General features: G+C 48.0%; 1 protein-coding gene across 1 annotated transcript in view; it reads right to left on the bottom strand.

The window, feature by feature from the left end:
* Window positions 1-760: 760 nt before the first annotated feature.
* The window catches only part of heatr6 (HEAT repeat containing 6), a gene marked incomplete at its 3' end in the record, with an annotated part of 42282 nt that continues 31660 nt past the window's right edge, over window positions 761-11382 (bottom strand). The window contains 3 exon segments of the mRNA XM_042309247.1: window positions 761-857; window positions 2575-2699; window positions 3478-3600. Coding sequence (XP_042165181.1) covers window positions 761-857; window positions 2575-2699; window positions 3478-3600 — 345 coding nt within the window.

The raw sequence follows: 11382 nt of genomic DNA, 5'->3' as shown, positions 1-11382 counted from the left end.
AGTGAGACACAGTGCTGTTTTTTGTCAAGGGCTTCAATAATAGAATTTAAAACCTTCATGGCTGCTGTAATTGTGCTATGCTTCTTCTTGAAGCCCGATTGGTATATTGATGAAATGGAGTTAGTAAATAAAAACTAATTTAGCTGTTCACTCACAAGGGTTTCAAGTATTTTCAACAGGGGTGACAGCTTTGAGATTGGCCTATAATTATTTAAAAGAGTTGGATCTCCCCCTTTTAAAAGTGGTAGGACAAATGCTGATTTCCAGATCTTTGGAATTTCATTACATTCCAGGGTTAGATTGAACAGATATGTAAGTGGTTCAGCTATGAAATCAGCTGCCAGATTTAAAAGGCAGGGATCAAGAAGATCAGGACCTGCAGGCTTTCTCTGATCTAAGGATTTCAGGGCTTTATGTACCACCTGCACTGAGAATGGCAAAAAGCTAAAAGTTTGACCAGCTCTCACTGGTTCATCCACACAGGGTTGTACAGAGACAGAGGGCACTGAATCAAACAGTCTACCAGATGATACAAAGTGCTCATTGAAACAATTCAGCTTTTCAGTTTTGTCATATATAGCAACAAAGTCCTTCAAAACACATGACAGTAATTCATTAACATTACTGTTACCAGACATAGACTTAATCGCCTTCCAAAACTTTCTAGATTGATGATGAAATTTTAGAATAAGGCTGTAACGTAACAAAATGTGGTTAAGAGGTCTGGATACTTTCTGAATAATCTGTTGTGTGTTCTCACCCTGTCCTTGTCAAAAGCAGCCTTGGTGGCTGACTGAAGCATCTGGAGCACCAGCATATCAGACAACTCCTCCTGGAAAACCTCCCCAAGACATCCCCTGAGAGGAGGAGAGGGAGAGAGAGCGAGGGGCAGAGAGGAGAGAGCGAGGGGCAGAGAGGAGAGAGCGAGGGGTAGAGAGGAGAGAGCGAGGGGCAGAGAGAAGAGAGTGAGGGGCAGAGAGAAGAGCGAGGGAGAGAGAGAGAGCGAGGGGCAGAGAGAAGAGAGCGAGGGGCAGAGAGGAGAGAGCGAGGGGTAGGAGAGAGAGGAGAGGGTAGAGAGGAGAGAGCGAGGGGTAGAGGAGAGAGCGAGGGGCAGAGAGGAGAGAGCGAGGGGCAGAGAGGAGAGAGCGAGGGGCAGAGAGGAGAGAGCGAGAGCGAGGGGCAGAGAGGAGAGAGCGAGGGGCAGAGAGGAGAGAGCGAGGGGTAGAGAGGAGAGAGCGAGGGGTAGAGAGGAGAGAGCGAGGGGTAGAGAGGAGAGAGAGAGGGGTAGAGAGGAGGGAGAGAGGGTAGAGAGAGAGAGGGGTAGAGAGGAGAGAGCGAGGGAGAGGAGAGAGTAGAGAGAGCGAGGGGTAGAGAGGAGAGAGCGAGGGGTAGAGGAGAGAGAGGGTAGAGAGAGAGCGAGGGTAGAGGAGAGAGCGAGGGTAGAGGAGAGGAGTAGAGAGGTAGAGAGAGCGAGGGGTAGAGAGGAGAGAGCGAGGGGTAGAGAGGAGAGAGCGAGGGGTAGAGTAGAGAGGAGGGGAGAGCGAGGGGTAGAGGAGAGAGCGAGGGTAGAGTAGAGAGAGCGAGGGTAGAGAGAGAGAGACAGCGAGGGGTAGAGAGGAGAGAGCGAGGGTAGAGAGTAGAGAGCGAGGGGTAGAGAGTAGAGAGCGAGGGGTAGTAGAGAGGGGTAGAGGAGAGCGAGGGGTAGAGAGAGAGAGGGGAGAGGAGAGAGAGCGAGGGGTAGAGAGGAGAGAGGAGAGGGGAGACAGCGAGGGTAGAGAGGAGAGAGCGAGGGGTAGAGAGAGCGAGGGGTAGAGAGCGAGGGAGAGAGAGCGAGGGGTAGAGAGAGCGAGGGGTAGAGGAGAGAGAGGGGAGAGCGAGGGGTAGAGAGGAGAGAGCGAGGGTAGAGGAGAGAGCGAGGGGTAGAGGAGAGAGCGAGGGGTAGAGCGAGAGAGAGCGAGGGGTAGAGCGGAGAGAGCGAGGGTAGAGCGGAGAGAGCGAGGGGGTAGAGAGCGAGGGGTAGAGAGGAGAGAGCGAGGGGTAGAGCGGAGAGAGCGAGGGGCAGAGCGGAGAGAGCGAGGGCAGAGAGGAGAGAGAGCGAGGGGTAGAGAGGAGAGAGCGAGGGGTAGAGAGGAGAGAGCGAGGGAGAGCGAGAGAGGAGAGAGCGAGGGGTAGAGAGGAGAGAGCGAGGGGTAGAGAGGAGAGAGCGAGGGGTAGAGAGGAGAGAGCGAGGGGTAGAGAGGAGAGAGCGAGGGGTAGAGAGGAGAGAGCGAGGGGTAGAGAGGAGAGAGCGAGGGGTAGAGGAGAGAGCGAGGGGTAGAGGAGAGAGCGAGGGTAGAGGAGAGAGCGAGGGGTAGAGGAGAGAGCGAGGGGTAGAGGAGAGAGCGAGGGGTAGAGGAGAGAGCGAGGGGTAGAGGAGAGAGCGAGGGGTAGAGGAGAGAGCGAGGGGTAGAGAGGATAGAGAGACAGAAGTGAGAGGGGACAGGGACAAGGGAAAGAGTGAAAGAAAATTAATAGACAGGAAAGCTGATGGGTTGTCTACATTGACAGTTTGTGTGTATGCGCGCGGTCTCTCACATGTTGACGATGAGTGTGTCGGTGAGGTTGCCTAGCGACCAGGCAGCCTTGGAGCGGACATTGGGTGAGCGGTCGTCCAGGGCTGTCAGGATGGCGTTGGCCGTGTCTGCTACAAACATCACATCCTGTAGAGACATGTCGTCACTTCCTACACAGCAGAGATCCTTCCTCTACCCTGGCAGACTCATCATCACCCTGACTAACAGGGTGTTATAAACAGATATCACCACCACCCTGACTAGCTGGGTGTTATAAACAGACATCACCACCACCCTGACTAGCTGGTTGTTATAAACAGACTCATCACCCTGACTAAAATTATTGTTAGAGCGTTTCCAAGACAGATTAAGTCTAATCCTGTTCCAACGATCCTACCTACCTCATTTTTCCAACGCACAGGAGAATCCTTTGAAAAACTCCACCCAAACACAATGTTTAAAATCATTTCTGACAATCCTCAAACTTTTGATTATCACTTTTAAATGTCCCTGTGGGATGTGGCCTGTCTGGTCTAGTGGGATGTGGCCTGTCTGGTCTAGTGGGATGTGGCCTGTCTGGTCAAGTGGGATGTGGCCTGTCTGGTCTAGTGGGATGTGGCCTGCCTGGTCTAGTGGGATGTGGCCTGTCTGGTCTAGTGGGATGTGGCCTGTCTGGTCTGTGGGATGTGGCCTGTCTGGTCTAGTGGGATGTGGCCTGTCTGGTCTAGTGGGATGTGGCCTGCCTGGTCTAGTGGGATGTGGCCTGCCTGGTCTAGTGGGATGTGGCCTGTCTGGTCTAGTGGGATGTGGCCTGTCTGGTCTAGTGGGATGTGGCCTGTCTGGTCTAGTGGGATGTGGCCTGTCTGGTCTAGTGGTGAGACCAGTCTACAGTGCCACCACAGCTCTGATTCCAGTGTGTATGTACCTCTCGTAGACAGGGGAACAGAATGTAGACTCCCAGAGCTCTGACTGCAGCAGCCTTCACCAGAGAGTTATCACTGTAGGTCAGCCCCAACAATACTGTTACACACAGAACCTGGCTCTTCTCCTAAACAGACAGACAGAGAGAGAGACAGAGAGACAGACAGACAGACACAGACAGAGCGAGACAGAGAGAGCGAGCGAGACAGAGAGAGTGAGAGAGAGGCAATGAAAATACCAAAAATATCATAAAATGTTTAGCTACACCTGAATTCAAGTCCAAATTCAAGTCTGCAATTTAAAGCACTTCAAACCCAAGAGCTGAGCCCAAAAATGAGCCCTCTCAGTCAGCTGGTGTTGGGACTAATGTTTACAATATTGAAAGAAAAAAATCTCAAAGCTGTCTAAATTGCTATCTGGCCCTAAACAGAGAATATGAATTGGCTGATTATTTCAACTCTGTCAGAGATACGAAGCAGAGACAGATCCTTACCAAGTACAGGCTGAGTGACCACCAATTGGCAAATAGAAACCGGCAGACATGAAAAGACATGACTACCCAAAGAGGGGTATGTGGTCACAGCATGACAGAAGTAGAGACAGATGCACTTTCTCCTTTACTGTGCTAAATATTCCTCACAAAGAGATTCATTATTCACAGAAATTACTACATTTATTCCAAATTTTAACTTGTTAAACCCAGAGGAAAAACAAATACTCACGGCGAAGGAGTAATGGCTCCTCTTGCAGCCAAATATGTATTTGCTTGCCATAGCCTGAGGGACACTGAATAAGGGGTGGCAGGTAGCCTAGTGGTTAGAGCGTTGGACTAGTAGCCAGAGGTCGCTAGATCGAATCCTAGACCAGACAAGGTAAAAATCTGTCGTTCTGCCCCTGAACAAGGCAGTTAACCCACTGTTCCCAGGCCAGTTAACCCACTGTTCCCAGGCCAGTTAACCCACTGTTCCCAGGCCAGTTAACCCACTGTTCCCAGGCCAGTTAACCCACTGTTCCCAGGCCAGTTAACCCACTGTTCCCAGGCCAGTTAACCCACTGTTCCCAGGCCAGTTAACCCACTGTTCCTAGACCAGTTAACCCACAAATAAGAATTTGATCTTAACTGACTTGCCTAGTTAAATAAAGGTTAAATACATAAAAAATAATAACATCTGTATAGTAAACAGTAACTTACGTATTATTACTACTAGTGATTATCATTCAAAATCGTACTGGTAGGGGTGGTGGTAGTACTGGTACTAGTAGTAGGGTTGATGGTATTTTTTACATTTATTTTATTTCACCTTTATTTAACCAGGTAGGCTAGTTGAGAACAAGTTCTCATTTACAACTTCGACCTGGCCAAGATAAAGCAAAACAGTGTGAACAGACAGCAACACAGAGTTACACATGGAGTAAACAATAAACAAGTCAATAACACAGTAGAAAAAAAGAGTCTATATACATTGTGTGCAAAAGGCATGAGGAGGTAGGCGAATAATTACAATTTAGCAAATTAACACTGGAGTGATAAATGATCAGATGGTCATGTGCAGGTAGAGATACTGGTGTGCAAAATAGCAGAAAAGTAAATAAATAAAAACAGTATGGGGATGAGGTAGGTAAATTGGGTGGGCTATATACCGATGGACTATGTACAGCTGCAGCGATCGGTTAGCTGCTCAGATAGCAGATGTTTAAAGTTGGTGAGGGAGATAAGTCTCCAACTTCAATGATTTTTGAAATTCGTTCCAGTCACAGGACGCAGAGAACTGGAAGGAAAGGCGGCCAAATGAGGTGTTGGCTTTAGGGATGATCAGTGAGATACACCTGCTGGAGCGCGTGCTACGGGTGGGTGTTGCCATCGTGACCAGTGAACTGAGATAAGGTGGAGCTTTACCTAGCATAGACTTGTAGATGACCTGGAGCCAGTGGGTCTGGCGACGAATATGTAGCGAGGGCCAGCCGACTAGAGCATACAGGTCGCAGTGGTGGGTGGTATAAGGTGCTTTAGTAACAAAGCGGATGGCACTGTGATAAACTGCATCCAGTTTGCTGAGTAGAGTATTGGAAGCCATTTTGTAGATGACATCGCCGAAGTCGAGGATCGGTAGGATAGTCAGTTTTACTAGGGCAAGTTTGGCGGCGTGAGTGAAGGAGGCTTTGTTGCGAAATAGAAAGCCGATTCTAGATTTGATTTTGGATTGGAGATGTTTGATATGTGTCTGGAAGGAGAGTTTACAGTCTAGCCAGACACCTGGATACTTATAGATGTCCACATATTCTAGGTCGGAACCATCCAGGTTGGTGATGCTAGTCGGGCGTGCGGGTGCAGGCAGCGAACGGTTGAAAAGCATGCATTTGGTTTTACTAGCGTTTAAGAGCAGTTGGAGGCCACGGAAGGAGTGTTGTATGGCATTGAAGCTCGTTTGGAGGTTAGATAGCAGTGTCCAAGGAAGGGCCAGAAGTATACAGAATGGTGTCGTCTGCGTAGAGGTGGATCAGGGAATCACCCGCAGGAAGAGCAACATCATTGATATATACAGAGAAAAGAGTCGGCCCGAGAATTGGACCCTGTGGCACCCCCATAGAGACTGCCAGAGGACCGGACAACATGCCCTCTGATTTGACACACTGAACTCTGTCGGCAAAGTAGTTGGAGAAGCAGGCAAGGCAGTCATTAGAAAATCAGAGGCTACTGAGTCTGCCGATAAGAATATGGTGATTGACAGAGTCGAAAGCCTTGGCCAGGTCGATGAAGACGGCTGCACAGTACTGTCTTTTATCGATGGCGGTTATGATATCATTTAGTACCTTTAGCGTGGCTGAGGTTCACCCGTGACCGGCTCGGAAACCAGATTGCACAGCGGAGAAGGAACGGTGGGATTCGAGATGGTCAGCGATCTGTTAGTTGACTTGGCTTTCGAAGACCTTAGATAGGCAGGGCAGGATGAATAGAGGTCTGTAACAGTTTGGGTCCAGGGTGTCTCCCCCTTTGAAGAAGGGGATGACCGTGGCAGCTTTCCAATCCTTGGGGATCTCAGATGATACAAAGGAGAGTTTGAACAGGCTGGTAATAGGGGTTGCGACAATTGCGGCAGATAGTTTCAGAAATAGAGGGTCCAGATTGTCAAGCCCAGCTGATTTGTACGGGTCCAGGTTTTGCAGCTCATTCAGAACATCTGCTATCTGGATTTGGGTAAAGGAGAAGCTGGGGAGGTTTGGGCGAGTAGCTGGGGGGGGGGTGGAGCTGTTGGCCGAGGTTGGAGTAGCCAGGAGGAAGGCACGGCCAGCCGTTGAGAAATGCTTGTTGAAGTTTTCGATTATCATGGATTTATCGGTGGTGACCGTGTTACCTAGCCTCAGTGCAGTGGGCAGCTGGGAGGAGGTGCTCTTGTTCTCCATGGACTTCACAGTGTCCCAGAACTTTTTGGAGTTAGAGCTACAGGATGCAAATTTCTGCTTGAAAAAGCTGGCCTTTGCTTTCCTGACTGACTGCGTGTATTGGTTCCTGACTTCCCTGAACAGTTGGGTTGTACCTACCTGGTGGGTTCCTTGATGATTTGTGTGAGATTGAGGGCATCTAGCTTAGATTGTAGAACTGCCGGGGTGTTAAGCATATCCCAGTTTAGGTCACCTAACAGAACAAACTCTGAAGCTAGATGGGGGGCGATCAATTCACAAATGGTGTCCAGGGCACAGCTGGGATCTGATGGGGGTCGGTAGCAGGCGGCAACAGTGAGAGACTTATTTCTGGAGAGATTAATTTTTTAAATTAGAAGTTCGAACTGTTTGGGTATGGACCTGGAAAGATGTGACATTACTTTGCAGGCTATCTCTGCAGTAGACTGCAACTCTTCCCCCTTTGGCAGTTCTATCTTGACGGAAAATGTTATAGTTTGGTATGGACATTTTTGGTGGCCTTCCTAAACCAGGATTCAGACACAGCAAGGACATCAGGGTTGGCAGAGTGTGCTAAAGCAGTGAGTAAAACAAACTTGCATGAAACCAAGGCTTTTTCAATCACAGAAGTCAACAAATGAAGGTGCCTGGGGACATGCAGGGCCTGGGTTTACCTCCACATCACCCGCGGAACAGAGGAGGAGTAGGATGAGGGTGCGGCTAAAGGCTATCAAAACGGGTGACTGTAGGTACTGGTATGGGTAGTAGGGGTGACTGTAGGTACTGGTATGGGTAGTAGGGGGTGATGGTAGTACTGGTACGGGTAGTAGGGGTGACGGGAGTACTGGTACGGGTAGTAGGTGACTGTAGTACTGGTACGGGTAGTAGGTGACTGTAGTACTGGTACGGGTAGTAGGTGACTGTGGTACTGGTACGGGTAGTAGGTGACTGTGGTACTGGTACGGGTAGTAGGTGACTGTGGTACTGGTACGGGTAGTAGGTGACTGTAGTACTGGTACGGGTAGTAGGTGACTGTAGTACTGGTACGGGTAGTAGGTGACTGTAGTACTGGTACGGGTAGTAGGTGACTGTAGTACTGGTACGGGTAGTAGGTGACTGTAGTACTGGTACGGGTAGTAGGTGACTGTAGTACTGGTACGGCTAGTAGGTGACTGTAGTACTGGTACTGGTAGTAGGTGACTGTAGTACTGGTAGTAGGAGACTGTAGTACTGGTACGGGTAGTAGGTGACTGTAGTACTGGTACGGGTAGTAGGGGACTGTAGTACTGGTACGGATAGTAGTGGACTGTAGTACTGGTACGGTTAGTAGGGGTGATGGTAGTACTGGTATGGGTGACTGTAGTACTGGTACTGGTAGTAGGGGTGATGGTAGTACTGGTATGGATAGTAGGGGTGATGGTAGTATTGGTAGTATGGGTGACTGTAGTACTGGTACTGGTAGTAGGGGTGACGGTACTACTGGTATTAGGGGTGACTGTAGTACTGGTATGGGTAGAAGGGGTGATGTAGTACTGGTATCAGTAGTAAGGGTGATGGTAGTAGGTGATGGTAGATGCTGATGGTAGTGATGGTAGATGGGTACGGTTAGTAGGGGTGACGGTAGTACTGGTACGGATAGTAGGGGTGACGGTAGTACTGGTACGGGTAGTAGGGGTGAAGGTAGTACTGGTACTGGTATTAAGGGTGACTGTAGTACTGGTATGGGTAGAAGGGGTGATGGTAGTACTGGTATGGGTAGTAGGGCTGACTGTAGTACTGGTATGGGTAGTAGGGGTGACTGTACGGTGGTACTGGTAGTAGGGGTGACGGTAGTACTGGTATTAGGGGTGACTGTAGTACTGGTATGGGTAGAAGGGGTGATGTAGTACTGGTATCAGTAGTAAGGGTGATGGTAGATGGTGATGGTAGTGATGGTAGATGGGTACGGTTAGTAGGGGTGACGGTAGTACTGGTACAGGTAGTAGGGGTGAAGGTAGTACTGGTACTGGTATTAAGAGTGACTGTAGTACTGGTATGGGTAGAAGGGGTGATGGTAGTACTGGTATGGGTAGTAGGGCTGACTAGTACTGGTATGGGTAGTAGGGCTGACTGTAGTACTGGTATGGGTAGTAGGGCTGACTGTAGTACTGGTACGGGTAGTAGGGGTGACTGTAGTACTGGTATGGGTAGATGGGGTGATGGTAAAGACATCAGTTAAGTGACGGTAGTAGTGGTACGGGTAGAAGGGGTGATGGTAGTACTGGTACGGGGAGTAGGGGTGACTAGTACTGGTACGGGTAGTAGGGGGGACTAGTACTTGTACGGGTAGTAGGGGTGACTATAGTACTGGTACGGGTAGTAGGGGTGACTATAGTACTGGTATGGGTAGATGGGGTGATGGTAAAGACATCAGTTAAGTGACGGTAGTAGTGGTACGGGAGGTAAGGGTGACTGTAGTACGGGTATGGGTAGTAGGGGTGACGGTAGTACTGGTATGGGTAGTAGGGGTGACTGTACTACTGGTATCAGTAGTAAGGGTGATGGTAGTACTGGTACGGGTAGTAGGGGTGACGGTAGTACTGGTATGGGTAGTAGGGGTGACTGTACTACTGGTATCAGTAGTAAGGGTGATGGTAGTACTGGTACGGGTAGTAGGGGTGACGGTAGTACTGGTACGGGGAGTAGGGGTGACGGTAGTACTGGTATCAGTAGTAAGGGTGATGATAGTACTGGTACAGGTAGTAGGGGTGACTGTAGTACTGGTAGTAGGGGTGATGCTAGAACTGGTATGGGTGACTGTAGTACTGGTATGGGTAGTAGGGGTGACGGTAGTACTGGTATGGGTAGTAGGGGTGACGGTAGTACTGGTATGGGTAGGGGTGATGGAGGTGGTAGTAATGATGGTAGTGAAAGTGATGATGATGATGGTAGTGATAGTAATGATGATGATGGTAGTGGTAGTAATGATGATGACGGTAGTGATAGTAGTGATGGTAGTGGTAGTAATGATGATGACGGTAGTGATGGTGATGGTAGTAATGATGACTGTAGTGATGGTGATGGTAGTAATGATGATGATGGTAGTGATAGTACTGATGGTAGTGATAGTAATAATGATGATGGTAGTGGTAGTAATGATGATGACGGTAGTGATAGTAGTGATGGTAGTGATGATGACTGTAGTGATGGTGATGGTAGTAATGATGATGATGGTAGTGATAGTACTGATGGTAGTGATAGTAATGATGATGGTGGTAGTGGTGTAATGATGATGACGGTAGTGATGATGATGGTAGTGATAGTACTGATGGTAGTGATAGTAATGATGATGGTGGTAGTGGTAGTAATGATGATGATGACGGTAGTGATAGTAGTGATGGTAGTGGTAGTAATGATGACGGTAGTGATAGTAGTGATGATGACGGTAGTGATAGTAATGATGATGACGGTAGTGATAGTAATGATGATAGTGATAGTAATGATGATGACGGTAGTGATAGTGATAGTAATGATGATGACGGTAGTGATAGTGGTGATGATAGTGATAGTAATAGTAATGATGATGACGGTAGTGATAGTGGTGATGATGACGGTAGTGATAGTAATGATGATGACGGTAGTGATAGTAATAATGATGGCAGTAGTGATAGTACTGATGGTAGTGATAGTACTGATGGTAGTGATAGTAATGATGATGCCGGTAGTGATAGTAATGATGATGCCGGTAGTGATAGTAATGATGATGCCGGTAATGATAGTAATGATGATGCCGGTAATGATAGTAATGATGATGCCGGTAGTGATAGTAATGATGATGATGGTAGTGATAGTAATGATGATGATGGTAGTGATAGTAATGATGATGATGGTAGTGGTAGTAATGATGATGCCGGTAGTGATAGTAGTGATAGTAATGATGATGATGTTAGTGATAGTACTGATGGTAGTGATAGTAATGATGATGGTGGTAGTGGTAGTAATGATGATGACGGTAGTGATGATGATGGTAGTGATAGTACTGATGGTAGTGATAGTAATGATGATGGTGGTAGTGGTAGTAATGATGATGACGGTAGTGATAGTACTGATGGTAGTGATAGTGGTAGTAATGATGATGACGGTAGTGATAGTAGTGATGGTAGTGGTAGTAATGATGACGGTGGTGATAGTACTGATGGTAGTGATAGTAATGATGATGACGGTAGTGATGATGACGGTAGTGATAGTAATGATGATGACGGTAGTGATAGTAATGATGGTAGTGATGATGGTGGTAGTGGTAGTAATGATGATGATGGTAGTGATAGTACTGATGGTAGTGATAGTAATAATGATGATGGTAGTGGTAGTAATGATGATGACGGTAGTGATAGTACTGATGGTAGTGGTAGTAATGATGATGACGGTAGTGATGGTGATGATGATGATGGTAGTGATAGTAATGATGATGGTGGTAGTGGTAGTAATGATGATGACGGTAGTGATAGTAGTGATGATGACGGTAGTGATG

Source organism: Oncorhynchus tshawytscha, linkage group LG30, assembly GCF_018296145.1.
Source record: "Oncorhynchus tshawytscha isolate Ot180627B linkage group LG30, Otsh_v2.0, whole genome shotgun sequence".
NCBI classification, from domain to species: Eukaryota; Metazoa; Chordata; class Actinopteri; order Salmoniformes; family Salmonidae; genus Oncorhynchus; species Oncorhynchus tshawytscha.
Note: the sequence above shows the minus strand (reverse complement) of the source record. Positions and strands in the feature narration are given on the sequence as shown.